At 45.5% G+C, this 16,775-nt stretch overlaps 1 protein-coding gene across 2 annotated transcripts; it reads left to right on the top strand.

The window, feature by feature from the left end:
* On the top strand, positions 1-16,292 carry CYP20A1 (cytochrome P450 family 20 subfamily A member 1). Of its 2 annotated transcripts, XM_083865473.1 has the most exons (13): positions 1-114; positions 897-946; positions 1,032-1,198; positions 6,117-6,262; positions 6,893-7,060; positions 7,746-7,824; positions 9,532-9,647; positions 10,064-10,118; positions 11,547-11,667; positions 12,489-12,600; positions 13,206-13,270; positions 14,996-15,085; positions 15,256-16,291. In XM_083865473.1, exons 1-13 carry the CDS (start codon positions 43-45, stop codon positions 15,404-15,406), a joined length of 1,392 nt encoding a protein of 463 aa, XP_083721599.1. In that variant the 5' UTR covers positions 1-42; the 3' UTR covers positions 15,407-16,291. The 2 variants fall into 2 exon arrangements, with proteins under 2 accessions (XP_083721599.1, XP_083721600.1); XM_083865474.1 differs by lacking the exon at positions 6,893-7,060 and having other exon boundaries at positions 15,256-16,292.
* The last annotated feature ends 483 nt before the right edge of the window (positions 16,293-16,775 follow it).

Below are 16,775 nucleotides of genomic sequence, written 5' to 3'. Positions count from 1 at the left end.
GGTGGGGCCGAGCCGCCGCCGCTCCGCCGCCCCGGCCCGGCCATGCTGGACTTCGCCATCTTCGCCGTCACCTTCCTGCTCATCCTCGTGGGCGCCGTGCTCTACCTGTACCCGGTAATGCTGCGGCCGTGGGGCGGGGGGCCCCGGCCCGGCCCCGGTGCAGGCGGGCGGAGAGCGAGCGGCCGCGGGCCGGGGCAGCCCGGGCCCGTCCCATAGCCCGTCCCATGGCCCCGGGCTCGGGCGGTGCCCCTGGGCTCGGGCAGTGCCCCGGGCTCGGGCGGTGCCCCCTGGGCTCGGGCGGTGCCCCTGGGCTCGGGCGGTGCCCCCTGGGCTCGGGCGGTGCCCCCTGGGCTCGGGCGGTGCCCCTGGGCTCGGGCGGTGCCCCCTGGGCTCGGGCGGTGCCCCCTGGGCTCGGGCGGTGCCCCCGGGCTCGGGCGGTGCCCCTGGCCCATACCCGGGCCCGGGCGGGCCGTGGCCCAGGCCTGCCGGAGGAGCTGCCGGGCAGGGCGCTCAGGGACAGCGCGGCTCTGCTGCTCCGGGACTGAATCCCGCTTTCCAGAGGCGCGCTCTGCTCGCCTCGCGTTTTTGCAGGCCCCCGGGGCAGATCGCTGTGTAACATCCTACATTGCAGACTTGACCCTTTAAATCTTTATGTAGACATCTTTCATCTAACCAAATGAGTAATCCCGGTTTAGCCAGTGGCACCAGGCACACACTTGGGGTTTATCGGCTTAGCAGGTTAAAAGCCTGCAGATGTAGCATATCCAGCTTCTGTCTCATGTTTGTACGTAGTGTAGTAGCATTGGTGTGGAAAACTCATCTCTCCTGCTGGAAGGCTGTGAGACCTGTATAAAATGTGAAGTTCATGTAGATTGATGCATTTCCTTTTACTCTAGGCATCTAGGCAAGCATCAGGTATCCCTGGGCTGGCTCCAACTGATGAAAAGTAAGTGTTTTCTGTCTCCACATTGGTGAAGTTCAGCATTGGCAGAGGATGCTATTCATGACCAGATATCCTCTGTGTTTCTCAGGGATGGCAACCTGCCAGATATCATTGTCAGCAGCAGTTTACATGAGTTTCTTGTGAACCTTCATGAGAAATATGGGCCACTGGTCTCCTTCTGGTTTGGAAGGCGTCTTGTTGTCAGCCTCGGCTCCATTGATCTCCTGAAACAACACGTGAACCCCAACCGGTCGTGTAAGTGTCTTTTATATTGTCTTTGAGTCCATTTGTTCTGCCCTTGCTGGGCACCAAAGGAGGGTTGTCGGGGGAAGTTGGAGTTTCATTCTAGGTTGAAAGAAAAGGAGACTTTGTAGCTGACATGGTGGTTCAGGTCTGACTTTGGTCCGGCTTACTGGACTTGAGTATCAGTGACCGAGGATTACTGCTGGCCAGTGGCCATCAAGAAATCAGTATTGCTTGTGTCTTTGACCATCTCTCTACAGGCAAACATCATGCTCATTAGTCACTTCATAGAGCAAGGTGAACATCCTGTAGCCATTTGGCATACATTTTAAAAGCAGTTTGAAATACAGTTTATGAGGGTAAACTTTGCTAAATTAAGTCTGAAAATAGCTCTGCTAGTTTGTGATAACTGCCTTGCATGGTTCAGCATGGAGGTTTTTCAAACTATTATTTGGAGAAGTTCTTCACCTTTCATGTTTCTTTTGGTGTGTAGACATTTGTGGTGAAAACTCCTAAGGATCTTCCAGTCTTGGAAGTGGTTGGTGGTGCTGATAGCTGAGTTGACCCTCTTAGTCATGGGAGAGTATTTTAATTTATGGCCTAAGCCTCTTAGGGCATTTTGCTTCCTAAGGTTATCACACTCAATAAGTTAACTCAGTTGACATTTGGGTTTAATCTCTTGCTTTCCCAGTTTTTATCTCACAAGGTTGACTGAGGTGCTGGGTGCACACCTCTGACCTGATCCTGTAGGCTGTCTTTAGGCACAGGCAGGTCTCTCAGCTCACTTTATGCTGGGGTCGTGAGGGGTAAGCTTCATGTACATGCCTGACAGAATCAAAAAAAGAAATTGTGACAATCTGGGAAAGAAGTGGGAGTTAACGAGGATCAGCAAGACACATTGGATAAAGATGACACTCCAGAAGGTGGAAAACCACCCTGAAAGATCTGAATGCTCTCAAATGTGTTTGGGGGAAATTAAGCAGACAGTCACTTTCTCAAAGCTCAGAGAAGTGGTGACAAGCCCCTGCACAGGCACGTTCTCATAAATGTTCTGAATTTGGGAGGATCTGAGTACCAGAGAAAGAGAAATACAGTGCCTGGGCTTAAATGCAAGAAATTAGGTGGCCCAGACAGCTTGAGCTAGCCTAGTATCCTGCTATGTCAAGGGCTAAACATACTTTTTTAAGGATTGGGGGATAAATGGGAAATGAATGTTATACTTTGATACTTAGAGTTTTAGACAAGGAAAGTGATGGAACTGTGTTTATGTCAGGGATTCAGTTCAGAATTTGCTTGGATACTGATAAATGAAAGGGGGATCAAGGCTGGATTGTCTTGGAAAAGTGAAAGGCAGTGCGGGGGACATGAAATACTCCATCTTACGTTAGTGTCCTACCCTGATAGCATTATTCTGGAACCCTTTGTCAGCACAGGGCAGCAGAGTGAGATGGATATCCCTGTGGGCTGGAATAGCAGGAACAGAAACAGGGCTGAGTGAATTGCCTGTGGGATGAAATGGCCATGGAAGAAAAAGGACACTTTGAGTCATGGATTTTCTGTAAAAAGAGGACTTTTGCACAAAATGAGCATGAGTCAGACCTGAAGTCCTGTGTGTGGTTCTGACCTCTGTACTCAGGCATGCTTTTGAATAAAGCAAGTGCAAATAAAGGCTGCCGGTGCTCTCAGAGAAGTGAGGAGCCTGTCTTGCAGGAGAAGCCAGGGAAAGTGTGTTCAGCCCAGACAAAGAAAGGGCTTGTGAGGGGGTCATCATAAAGGCAACAGGCTTGAGAAGGAGGGTTCTTATGATCTCAGAGCTGGAAGAGCAGCAATATAAGTTGTATCACTGCTTTCCTTTTAGCACTCATGCTTGCCAGAGGTGCTCAAACTTTATTAGAGGTGAGGAATCTTAGAGGTTATATTTCCTGAAGTGTCGAGGTATGAACAGTAGTAGCTGAGTAGCTATAGCAAAGCTCTTCCTGTATTCTTTCTTGGTGAGTGGGAATAGGGGTTGTAGTAGGTCTCAGCCACAAACTGGCTCTGGGGAGCATCAAGTTTTATTGGAGATGTGGTCTTGCCCATATCTCTTCTGTGGCACAGTGCTGTGGGACAGGAGACAGCCCACAGTGGACTGCATTATATCCCACTCCTGACTCTTCAGCCCCACTTGAAAACCCACACCCTGTGACTCTTCCTCAGTCAGCTGGAGTGCCTGAGGCCACCATCCTTCTTTGTGGATATCTGACATTTGGTTTCCAAGGCTGAGATACAGGATTTGGCTCCAAGTATCATGCAAAGGTTCCTCTCATCTCATATGTGTGTCACAGGTGTGGCCAAACTTCTTGGAGACAGAGAGAGAGAGAGGCAGATAATGCATTTCTCTCATCAAAGCCTTGAAGCTGGACTAATTTGATCTAATTTGATTCATAGTTATAAGCATTTCCAATGCCAGGAGACTCCTTTTCCTTAGGCTTCAAGCAGTGTTTGAAATTGGTATGTTTTCATAGCCTCTTAAAGCTTGGTTGAGATTAATTTGCAAGGAGAATTCAAAGGAAGTAAAACTTTGCAGCTGGTACTGATGATTCCCCTGGGTGGCTCTGGGGAAGCAGTTCAGGCCTACAGATGATGTGGATGTGAAGAGGGTGGGCTAATGCAGGATTGCCAGGAGCAGTGGGTTCAGAGACCAACTTGGAAAGCTCACTTGAGTTGATGTTGCTTTTTGGGTTGGGGCAGTGAACCTGAAGCACATTGAATGCTGCAGATGGAGCCATGGCTCCTGCCTGTCTGAGCAGGACTTCATTGCTGTTCTGTCAGCATTTTACTGTGCAGGTTCAGAGGTCCTTTTTGTCTCTGATCTTCAGTTGTGCTTGATCTCAGTTAGATTTTTTCCTCTGTACTTACTTGCAGTGGTGTCCAGGGCAGCAGTCTGAGGTTTTTGGGATGGGGAGATTTCCTAGTAAGTGAAAAGAACAGTTGAAATTTTGATATGTATCACTAGGAGGGCCGAAATTGTGACCCTGGAGATGTTTTCAAAACAAAGACAAAGGATGAAGTCTGTGCAAGTGCTGGCAGAACAGAGGCAGTTCATGCCTTGTGGAGTCACTGGCCTCCCACAGCTGTGCAGAAATAGCCCTTTCCCAAACAGTGCGAGGCAGAGCCAGCCCTCAGCAAAAGGGCAGCCCAGGCTCTGCAGCCCTCAGTGCACAGCAGTGAGTGTGTATTGGTGGTGTGGGATTGCCAGTTTAGTCTAGGGACATTGGGAGAGAAAAACCCAGAGCCCATGGCTAATCCAGCAGTTTTCTTTCATGTGCAGCAGGAAAACTTTGCAGTTTCAGCAGGTGTTGCCTCTAAGCATCCTCCAGCTCTTCAGATGCCTCTGCGTGCCGAATTTTCTGTGTGGGCTTTACCACCTGCCATGTGTCTTCCTGGCTACCCAGTATTGTGCCTGGCTGTGCCAGTGCCAGTCAGCAGGGATCTGTGGCATGAATAGCAGCTCCGTGGCAAAGTACCTTGGAGGAGGAATTAGCAGCAGCAGCTAGAGTCACATAACAGCTCGCGCCACGTGGAGAGCCGCAGGTACCATCTGCTCTGCCAAAAGACACATGCTCATGCTCCTTGTCATTCAAAGTGGGAAAGAGGGTGAGATGCAGAGCTTAAAAACATTGGAAAGGAAAAGATGTGAGAGAAAAACATTTGGGAAAGATTACCATATTCATGCCTCTGGCCTCGTTAGCTGCTTTTATGTCCTTAGGTAGTAAGTCCTCTGCAGGTGGGAATTTTCTCTTCTTGTAAGTTTGCCTAGTAGCATAATGAGGCCCCAGTCTCTGTGGGGAATCCTGGATACATCCACAGCTGGTAAAGTCATATGTCCCTAGCCCAGCCTTAATGTTTTCTGGTGCCTCAGAGGTTTCACTCTCCATCTGGGAGAAATAACAGACTGTGTGATCAATAGTGACAATATCCTTCTTGAAAACCATGGTTGCTGCTACCACATAGTTCCTTAAAGACTCTGCTGGTTCCACAAGACATGCTAAAAGGCTTACAGAAAGGGAAAAACATATGCCATGCTATATTGCTCAGTTTTGCATTGACACCTAATATACTTTAGCAAATTTATTAAATAGAAATTCTTGGTGGTGAAATTCAGTTAAAAATCCAACTGAAATGAGTCAGGGATAGGGAAGTGACATGGTTTTGTCTAGTTCGTACTCTGATGCAAGTGTCTGTGTGTTCAAGATGGAAAGAAGGTGATCAGCAGTATAAAGCATCCTGTAGCTTAGTGGGGTATGGTTTTCTATAGGAACTTTTGAGCTTCTGTGCTGGAGGCAGCCCTGGCAGGCAGGTAGGTGCTAGTTTGGGAAGGGCTCTTCAGCAGGAAACTCAGTGCACACAAGAGAAATGCAGGAGCAGTAGGGGATCAAACGAGATTTCCTGGGTCTGGGATGCAAAGGAAGGAGTGCAGAGAGCAACCTCTGGCTAAGTTTGTCGTGTGAGCTGGTATGTCCTGAGTGCATAGCCATCTTCAGGCAGGAGAGCACACCAGATGTGAAGGGGAATGTGCTAAAGAGACTGCAGGTCAGGCTGGAAGAGAAGGGGAAGGGCTGTGCCACACTCACTCTTGTCACCAAGTAGATGGCAGAACCAGCTGGCAACTGGCAAATGGGGAACAAGCTCTGAAGGTGTTGTTGCTAAAGAGTTACTTGGTAGAGCCAGCAGGCAAGCTCTGCAGGGAGAGCTGATCACAGGACGGTGATCAGCCCCAGAAAAAAGCCCACACTGAGCAAGAGAAATTTGGCACACAAAAAAGACTGTGGGAGGGGGAAGGAGCCTTGCTCACTGCCCAGAAGTAGCAATACCCTATTCAAGAGGCTGCTGTTTTCCTCAGCCCTGTGTAGTGTGGCTTTTGAATGGTGTTTTATCTGTTTGCTTTCAGTGGATCCCTTTGAGACAATGCTGAAATCCCTCTTGAGGTACCAGTCCAGCCTGAATGGGGATACAGGAGAGAGCCACATGAGGAGAAAACTATATGAAAATGGTGTGACCAAGTCCTTGCAAAGTAACTTTGCTCTCATCCAGAAGGTAACTGCCTTTGTACAGCAGAGAAGCCCTGTATGGCTCACAGAGGAAGGTTTAGTGAGAATGATCACTAGGATAAAGGATCTGCATTCAAATTAGTGCTGGAGCTATAAGCATCTGAGGTAGCAAACAGCCTTTGCCTTTCATGGTGAGAATATTTGAATTTTCTTAGCTCCAGTGGCCTGGGGGAAGGGCTGAACTTGCTTAATTTTTATGCCAGGATAGCAGATGCAGTTATAGATACTGGAGCACCTGGATTCCCAGGACAGGAGCAAGGAACCAGCTTTTGGGGCCACAAAGAGATGATGTTGATTTAGTCCAGCAGCCAGAATATGATCTGTTTTCCTGTTTTGGAGCTGTCATTATTAAAGGATTTAAGGTTTCTTTTGTGATAGAGGAAACAAGAGAGGGGAATAGGGTTGCTTTGTTGGGGGAGAGCCTTGAAAGAAGCAGAAGATTGGAGGCTAAAGTGTTACTGTTTAATAATGGGAAGAAACCTGGAAAGAGTTTAGTGTTATTCCATAGCCATGGAAGTGTGGTCTGCCTGAGGAAGCGGGTGGGAATGTGTCCAGGGTGTGTTTGGTAAATAGACTGCTGGTGTTACTCCTAACTAATGGTTCATTCCCTCTCAAGCTGTCAGAAGAGCTACTGGCCAAATGGCTGTCTCTCCCTGAGGCACAACATGTGCCACTCTGCCAGCACATGCTGGGCTTTGCCATGAAGTCTGTCACGCAGACAGCCATGGGCAGCAGCTTTGAAGATGACCGGGAAGTCATCCGATTCCGCAGGCACCATGATGCAGTAAGTGTCCCAAAGAGCCACGAAACCTCCTTTTCCATTTTTCCAAACTAAAACACAGAGCTTGTATCTGTGTACAGTTTAGTACAAGCTACTGCTGAGTCTTTCAAGTACAAGCTTGAGGGCTCTGCCTCACTTGTCCCAAGCTGAAACTGTTAGAAACATCCTGCTGCTGATCCTACTGTCATTAGTAGGGGGTGTTTCTAAAGGATCCATGGGGGTCAGGAACCCAGATCCAATGGCAGTTAGGAGGTCTTTGGTACCTAAATCAGTTAAACTCTGTTGGGACTGCCAGTGGAACTTCTCCCTTTCAAAGATCTTCTGAAGGCTCTGTGACATTGTGGAGAAAGGAAAATCTGAGGAGATCTCACTTGCATCCACATGTGGGGATGTTAAATATGCTGGTGGTAGGGTGGGAAAAAACCAGTTTCCTCTCCCATTTAAGATTCCCGTAGCGTTTTCTCTACAGTTGTAATTACAGTTGTTTAATTTCAGCCTAATTCCAGCTATCATAGACATAGCGTCTGAAATGGGATGTGGTGTCCTAAAGAGAAGACCAGTTCCATATTGACAGGAAGTCTTATTTTTATTTAGTGTTTCCATTTTCCTGAGTAGGGAAGAAGAGAGTAGTCCCAGCAGTCTCAGCCTATGGTGAATGATGGTGCTGTTCTTTCTGTTCTTCTTCCAGATCTGGTCAGAGATTGGAAAAGGTTTCTTGGATGGGTCTCTTGACAAAAACATGACTAGGAAGAAGCACTATGAAGATGGTAGGTTTCTCACAAAATTGCAGTTTTCCTCCCACTCTGATTAATCCTTAGGAGTTAGCTAGCATGTGAAAGCACTTCATTTGCCCAGTTGTCTTGGCTTTTCTTCAGAGTTGCTCATCATGCCAAAAGCTACCAGATACTTACTCTCACATTAGATCATTGTTTTGGAGTTGAGTGGCAAGCTGCCTTTATGTGAGAAGTTGTAGGACTAGAACTCTAGTTCCAGGTCCAGTTCTAGGGTCTGTCTGGTCTGGAGAGTGACAGAGGGGAAGAATCAGGGTGTGCTTCCTCCCTTCCTGTTCTGTCCCCTGGTGTCCACTTTTGCCCTCTCTTGGAGGCAAGCAGCTGTGCTAGGTGGAGACAGATGGAGCCCCTGGATTTGGCCTGTAGGGCGTTCAGATGATGCACCATCTGGGGCCTGTACTGCCAGACAGTCACTCACAGGCTGGGAGACACAAGTACAGAGGTGCTGCTTTGTTGGATCCACCTTCTTGGATACACCGTCAGGGAGCCCCTGATGTATTCTTACAAGATAACATGATTTTCAGGTCTGTTACAGCAGTACTTTTGTTTCTCATATATTTTATAGTAAGTTATTCAAATTTTAAGTTGTCTTATCTTTTTTTTTTTTTTTTTTTTTTTTTTTTTTTTTTTTTTTTTTTTTTGTTCTTAATAATTACACCATTTCAGTATTGATTGATAAGACACTAAACTAAAGTAGATTGTATCTGGAACTAAAGTTTTGCTTGTAAATCTTCCAAAACCAGTGTTTCCTTCTTTATACTTCTGGTTCTGTGGGTTTCAGAACCTTAGGACAACTTCTGCTCCATCGAGTTGGGTTCCTCCCATGGTCATTCTCCTCCTGAGCTGTAGTATGATGTTGCATGAGGACACAATTTCACACACTCCAGATAGTGAGCCTTGGTGTTTGGGTGTTGCTGGCCTTCCTACGCAGAGAGGAGGAAGGAAGGTAATTCTAAGACAAAGCATCTGAACTGGGCCTTGATAAATGGAGTTTCAGACCTAAATTCTGCTCCATGTTTCTTGGATAGTCCTTAGTAGGTCATTTAGACCAGACAGGCAATGGTATCTGGGTCCCTAATTCCCCCTGGTTCCCACAGCAGTCACCAGGAGCTAGGCACTCACATACCTTCAGATATGTGGGCTCTGTGCCAAAACCCTCCCACATTTCCTCCCATTCCTCTGTCTGTCTCTGCAGACTCTTTAGCACAGAGCCATCCTTTCACACTCTGCCTGGCCAAAGGGGCTCCATCAGTCCTGGTGCTGCAGTAATTGTAACTCTGCACGTCATGTAACCAGAGCTGTGTGGCTCATACAGCTCATACATGTTTTTATGGGGGCTAATGAAATAGAATAATGAATAGAAATAATGAAATGTTGAACTCTGATGGTTCAGCAGTGTTACTTGTCTTCCCCTTATGTGATTTCAGCTGGCAGAGTATACATCTCAGTTATACCTGTAAGGATGGCTTTTTATAGGCAACCTGTGTTGTGTGGTTCCTGCATTTTCAACTAAATTGGGGATACTGCCTTCCAAATTGACAGTAACATGTAACAGAGGCTGCTTCTGTAAGTGAGCCCAGCAGGGACAGCTGGTGTGAAAATCTGCTTGGGGAGATGGATTTGCTTCTCTGCAGCACCAGGATGACCAAGTTTTAAAATAAACATTTCTTTTTTCTTCCAAAGCTCTGGTGGAGATGGAATCCATCTTAAGGAAGGTGACAAAGGAGCGCCGAGGCAGATCATTCAACAGGCATGTCTTTATAGACACCTTGCTGCAGGGGAGCCTGAGTGACCAGCAGGTCTGTGCAGCTGTTACCTCCTTACACAGTAATGGAGTTTTGCCAGATGGGCAATTCATTACACGGTAGCCTTTGATTAATATAAGGTTTTGCATCTTAGCTTAGATTCTTTACCAAAGCAGGGCTTCTAGTTGTTTTTTTTTCCAGTCCTGCAATGTTTGATTGCATTAGACTTCAGTAGATGTCCTTGCCACTGCTTCATAGCTATTTTTATAAACCAGAAGTATGTTAATATTAAGTATGTCTTGTGCAATTCCAGTGGAAGTTCTACAGAGAACTCAGTTTATGTCTTTTAGATGTATTTCCTGCTCTCTGCACTAAAGGGATTTAATATGCTTGAGTGGAGAGTATGCCACTTCTTTTTTCTCTTTACAATCTTATAGACTTTGTTCCCTGAAGTAGATTTTCTTTCCTAGATTCTGGAGGATACAATGATCTTCTCTTTGGCAGGATGTGTAATCACTGCTAACTGTAAGTACAGGAACTGTACGTAACTTCCCATCCTTACATTCCTGGGTGTGATGACATGAGACTTACCCCCTAGAGTAATAAAAAGTTGTATTAATTATTCTTTCTCTTGAACTACAGACATATAGAAGAAGCTAATTTTTACATCAGACTGTTGACACAGCCTCAGTTAGTTAGCTGAACCTAAGCTGTGTTTGACAACCTTTCCAGTCTTATGGTGAACCTTAGAATTTCTCCCTATTGATTTTTGCTTGCATTCTTAACCCCGGCAATTGATGCTAAATTTGATGAAAAGAACACCAAAATAAATAAGCCACAAAGATCATGTTGTAAAATAGGCTCAGGCACATAGCAAGAAAGTTAGAGTGCTAGCAGCTGCCTGGGTGCTTTGAATTTCTGGAGGATAGATGTGTTCCATGCATGGAGGACTTTCAAAGAAGCTACTCTGGGATTTTTGCAAAGATTATAAAAAAAACCCCAAACAAATAAAAATACAAACTGAAGCTGTGTAAAATACCTTATGATAAAGAGATGATTATCTGGCCTTGATTATCTCAGCCAGTGGGGCTGGGACTCCAAAGAAGACCTCCAAGGTGCATCTAGGTGTTAAAGAATGTGGAAGGTAAATCAGGCAACTATGGTAATACTTTCTCCAGAGAATATCCTCTCCATGTACTCCAGGAAGACTGTAGTTTTAAGGGGCTTGAATCCACATGGATTCACAGAATCACAGAATATTCTGTGTTGGAAGGGACCCACAAGGATCATCAAGTCCAAGATTCCAGATAGTTCTTATGAATAGACATTTTCGAGAGCTAGAAACATGTCCTTGTAGCTTTAGGGAAACTGCATCCTACACACTTATTTCTTATGCAAGTTTTTTGTTTGTTTTTTTTTTCTCACTCTGGTATTGAAGATAATCTCAAGTACCTCAAAAAATAGATGTGGGGGGACAACTGCTTGCCAACATCTGCAGAGAGCTCCCTTCAGGAGCCCCAGGCATTGGCTGTCTGGAGCATTTGCCTGAGATGTGCTAGGGAAGACCCCACATAAGAGAATGTTCTAGAGCTTTGAACAATCCAGCCTTTTGTTTGCATGGTTGGTGTAATAGCCCTGATTCCCCAGGGTTTGTTGGGCTGTGTGGTCCCTTTCCCAGAGCTGTGGGGCTGAGTGCTTTAGTGTCCTGCACAGCTTCCTAAGCTCCTTATAGCATCAGAAGGAGAATTGTAGCCTGTAGGGCCTCTTGTTACACAGGAGTTCAGCCTCTGTTCTTACCACTGAATACAGAATCACCACAGCCTGCTGTAAACAGAGGTCACCTTTTTTTTAGGCCAAAAGGTAATGTTGAAAATACAGGCAGTAAGAGAACTGAATGCCATTTGTAAAGGATTGAATTTTCTGGGTCCAGTCTTGTCTTGATTCCTTCCCCAGTGTGTACCTGGGCAGTCTATTTCCTGACAACCTCTGAAGATGTTCAGCAGAATCTCTACAAGGAGATGGACCGTGTTCTGGGGAAGGGACCAATTACACATGAGAAAATTGAGCAGCTCAGGTGGGTCCTGCAGCAGGAACACAGAGGGAGGCTGTGTCATGTGGTGGGGACAGGCATTTCATGTGGAGTCTGATGCCTACCCTGCACTAGGCCAGGAGAAGGCATCCAAAAGCTACTTACTCCCTTTTTTCTTTCTGGAAGTGATAAAACCACTGGATGACTTGCAACACAGAATCTGCTGGCGCTCCAGACAGAGGGACCAAGGTGTTCACTTTAGGGTGTCTGTAGGAAACCCATTAGGTTCATCAGCAGAGGAAAAGCACAGAATCAGTTCCCTGGCTGCCAGGCCAACATTTTGTTCACTGTCTTCTTTGGTTTCTGTCCTAGTTTTCCAGAAGTAGTAGAAGTAATCAGTCATTTTCATGGTTGAGTATAGAGGTATTTATAGAGAAAGCATGGACCAGTCTTCTTTTCAAAGGGCCACAAGTAATGATGACTGGTCAGCAGTGTGCATTTAGGTTTTCTGCATTTGTTACATTGCTGCAACCAGGTGCATTTTGTATTTGGACTAGTGTTAAGAGTTTCAGTAAAGGAATATTGAGTGTGTTTTCTTGCTGCTTCTTGTATGAGTTAGAGGTACAGGAAAAGGGCTGGTATGTTCACGCATTTTAGCAGATTTAGTTTGGTTTAAAATCTGAAAGGAGAGAGATTCCGACAACCTTCTAAAAGGCTGTTAATGAGATTTAATGCTTCTTGCAAAGATGTTGGGACTCCTTGCCAGAAAATAAAAAAAAGGAAGTGCCTCTAAATACAGCAGTTGACACAAGGATGTGGACAAGCTTCTCTCTGGGAATTACACTGACCAAGGGTTACTGTTGCAGGTACTGTCGGCAAGTGCTGTGTGAGACAGTGCGGACAGCAAAGCTCACTCCCATTGCTGCACAGCTGCAGGAGCTGGAGGGCAGAGTGGACCAGCATACTATCCCCAAAGAGGTAGGGCAGTGCTGGGAGCACTAGGCCACTCTCTTTTCCTGTAGGGGAATTTACTGTTTCCTCTTCTTCCAGACCAGAATAAGGCAGGAAGACCATTTCTGCTGACAATGTTGAACCTGAGCAGGTGCTCTGTCATCTGAAAGTACACTTTAGCTCAAAGTTTGCTTGCACTTTCTCTGTGGGATAGGCTCTGCAAATTCATGTTCTCTTGCTGAGCAGATTGGCTTCTGCTTCTGGCTCCACAAGGGATGAGTAAGCTTTTGAAGGGGCCTATGGGCTCAGTTATGCTTAAAAGAGCATTGTTTCAGGCTTCATCATATCGCCTTCCAGAGAGTAAAGTAGTCCATACATACATCTCAGCAAGCATAGAGAAATGGGGTCACACCCTCTGTAACCACCAATAGTTGCAGTGTGGTTCTTAGAAGTTAAAATCCTAACATGTGGGCATGGATTATGAAAATCTGTAGATGAATACTGCATAATTGTCTTTTTAATCCACCTAAATGTGAGTAGTCTCAGAATAACCATCATCCAGCAGAACTGTTGAGAGGTGTCTTTAACTGTGCATTTCCTTCCACACTGATGTGTTGTAATTCTCTTTGCAGACACTCGTGCTTTATGCTCTTGGTGTGATGCAGCAGGATAGTTCATCTTGGCCATCACCATACAAGTATGTAGAATCGACTTGAATTGCAGCTAATTCCTTTGCTTTGTTAAATTAGATCTTACAGCACAGCCTTTTGTGCTGCAGGGCCTGCCTTAAGCAGATTCTGGAGATGAAAGGGAGTCTGTAAGAAAATCAGTTCATGAAGGTCTGGGTTTGTTTGTCTCCATGGGCATGGTTTTGGGGCTTGTATGCGTGTGGGTTTAGTAAAAACCTGTCTGTGTGTATACATGGAGCTTCCCTAGCTAATCCTGGTAGCTTCTGTTAAAGGTTTTCTGTGAAACAGTGACTTGAATGGCTTTGAAATCACTGTTTGTCATCATGAAACAGTGGTGCAAGGGAGGAAATGTCAGTGTGAGGTTGTGGGTTTCTAGGGTGAAGGGAAATGCTACCTCAATATTTTGGTCTGTCTGTGAAAACGGAAGTGGATCTAGGCCAGTGTTTTGGAGGTTTAAGAAAAAAAAATCACTATAGCTTTCTGTGGCCTCCAGGTGGCAAATATTAACCTGTATCTGATTTACTTCACTTGGGCTGCAAAAAAATGTGGGTCAGTTATTCTAGACAGAGAGAATAGACAGCTGAGATTTAGGAGAAAGAATTGAGCCTTTAGAACAGTGCTTGTCCTCTCCTGCAATTACACTTTTTAGAAAGAGGTCAAGCATTGATGCACCACTGTGTGAGCACCTTGGCAGGGATTGCCTCCCAAGGTTGGTCACAACTGTGTTCAGGTTTGCTGGGGCCCCATGGGACCGACAGTGAGGACTGCTATGAACGTTGTGTGTTTGTTTCAGGAAGGCTGGGGTTGAGGTTTAGCTTGAGGTAGATGAAGATTTCCATGACAGAAGTAGGAGACTTTGTGATCCTTTCACCCATCTGCTATACAAAAACACTATTTACCCTCCCTACTTCTTTGCTAGGCAACTGCATTTTCTCTCCTATTACAAAATCTGTAATTTTCACTTTAGTTCAGGGGAAATGTAAGTTTGATCTAAAGATCAGCACCCATATGCCCTTTCACCTTGTTAGAAGCAGAGTTTGGCTATTTAAGCAGGGAAATGAAGGCTTGAAGTATTTAGCAGAAAGGTTTAAAAGAACCATCTTCTGTCCATCAAATTTTGTATTTGGAGGGGGGTTAATATTGAAATTGAATGTTATTTTATTAATGTCCCTTGTTTTAACTCATGTCAGCCCTCGATAATAGTTTTCTTACAGCCTCTACCATCCTAAAAAAACACTTTTCTCACCTGAATGAGTCACTAGCTTCCCTCCCCCAGCACATACACATACACACCAGCTGCTTGAAGAGAAGGGTGAGGGGCAAAGAGAAAAGGGAAATTTTTTTGGAAGTGATAAAGGAAGGGACTCAGAGGGGCAGAGAGAGAGAGGGGGAGAGAGAGACAGACAAATGAGATTGCATGTGCCCTGGAGAGGAATAGAGGGCAGGTAACAGCAGCAGCTCAGCTGTGTACTGCACATTAGTTCCAGCCCTGTCTCACATTACCTCAGTTTGTCAGCATTTTGACCAAGATGGGACACAGCTGACCAGCTGGGAACATTGATGGAATGGATGCACAATTACCTTCATACATTTGTGTGGAATGACCTGGAGAGAACAAATTAGTGAGATTCTCTATTTCATTTCCAGTTTTTTACTGTGTGTACGTGTACGTGTTTCTGGGAAAAGGATACTGTGCCTGCTCAGAAAACCCTAATGTGTTTCATCTTTTATAGGTTTGACCCAGACAGATTCAATGAGGAATTAGCCATGAAAAACCTCTCCTTGTTGGGTTTCTCAGGAAGCCAGGAGTGCCCAGAGCTGAGGTGAGCATAGGGAAGGAGGTCTTAGTGAGTCTGTGTGGTAGACAGGAGAGAAGGTGCTTCCAGCATCTTGGTGTTACTGCTGGGACAACCTGTTCAAGCTGGATGCTGTCCTTTGGCAAGTTTACATCATAGCAAGGTTTTTATTTTTTTTCTCCTGATTCTTCCCTCAGGTTTGCCTATATGGTGGCCACAGTTCTGCTGAGTGTCCTGGTAAGGAAGCTGTATCTCCACCCAGTGAAAGGACAAGTCATGGAGGCAAAATACGAACTGGTAACCTCACCAAAGGAGGAAGCCTGGATAACAGTGTCTAAGAGAAGCTAAGAGCAAGCAAAACAAGGGATTAAAAGTGCCAGCAGTGATGTTCTGAGCAAGGGTCTTAACGAGAATCATACTGGCACCAAGTTTACTCAGCCAAGGAATTTTATATCCAGATTTTTTTACCTTCCATATTCTTAACCTCATGTCTATTTTGGGTACTTTCTCTAATTCAACCAGTAGTCATATTAAAGTAGATTTAATCTATATGTCTTTTTTATATTTGCTTTTGGATCTCTGGCCAAACCTTTGCAAAGGAAGCAACAAAACCTTGCAGTGGCGTATGTATGAACTACTGGGTGTCAGCTAGTCAGAGACAGAGCTCTGGTTAACCCAGCCTCTTTACAGTAGCAGCCAGAGCTGGGTAAGAGTGCCCCTCTTATCCCGTGGAATGCTTCTTTGTGAATCCTAGCTAAATAAGACCTTGGAGACACAAGGACAAAGCCTTTCTCTATATATAGATATTTTTATTCAAAGTGTCTTTCCCTCCCTTGAGCTATATCTGTCAGGAAGAGCAGATATATCCTGTGAGAAGTATGTGTGAGTGTGAGAAAGAGAGAAATAAAGTGGGGTGGGAATAGCACCACTAGTTCTCATGCTGTGTAATCTTGCCATGCTGTGGGGTTGCAAGAAAAAGGATGACTGAGAAATGCTAGTAAACCAAGAGGAATAAAATTGGTTTGGCCCTGAGAAAACAGAAGCATCAGTAATAATATAATGAAATGAAATACAACCACAGAACAAAGCCCCAATAAAGGGATTCTCTATCCTGACAATTCTGAGGGCAGTGTCTTAATGTAATCAACATCAGAAATTGACAGATGCTTGCAATTTATTCAGCACTGGGTCAGCATGAGACTGGTCATGCAAATACTGGAGAGTGCTGATTTCATAGGGCTCTAGATTAATATTGTACTTAATAACTTAAAAGCCTTTCAAAGAATCCTTTTCCTCCTCCAAAATACGTGCTTGCCAAAGAAGCATTGAATGCTGCACATTCACATGCTATTTCCTACTTCTTCCTTTCTTTTTCTAGGGCAGCTCCATTCAGAGCCCCACTGAACGGTTTGCAAGGCAGGAACCTCCTACCCCATCATGGCATGGAGTAATTGCCATCTGACTTACTGTTCATGTTGTGGTTCTTCCCTTTTTCCTCTTATATTTTTCTCTTTATCTGGTCTTTATAAGTATTTTCTCCATACACCTGACTTCTGTGTGGGCGCCAGTTCCTAGTCGCCTTCCCTCCCAGCAGCTGTGTGGTGGTAGGTGAGAGGTTTCTCAGCCTGTGTGTGCTTAGGCTGTACACAGCTGCCTGTGCACCACAGAACAGGCCAAGAGTGTGTGCCCCCCGTTAGAGCTACTTTTTACTGCTTGT

The sequence above is a fragment of the Zosterops lateralis genome (assembly GCF_965231275.1).
Source record: "Zosterops lateralis genome assembly, chromosome: 7".
In the NCBI taxonomy this organism is placed as follows: Eukaryota; Metazoa; Chordata; class Aves; order Passeriformes; family Zosteropidae; genus Zosterops; species Zosterops lateralis.
Note: the sequence above shows the minus strand (reverse complement) of the source record. Positions and strands in the feature narration are given on the sequence as shown.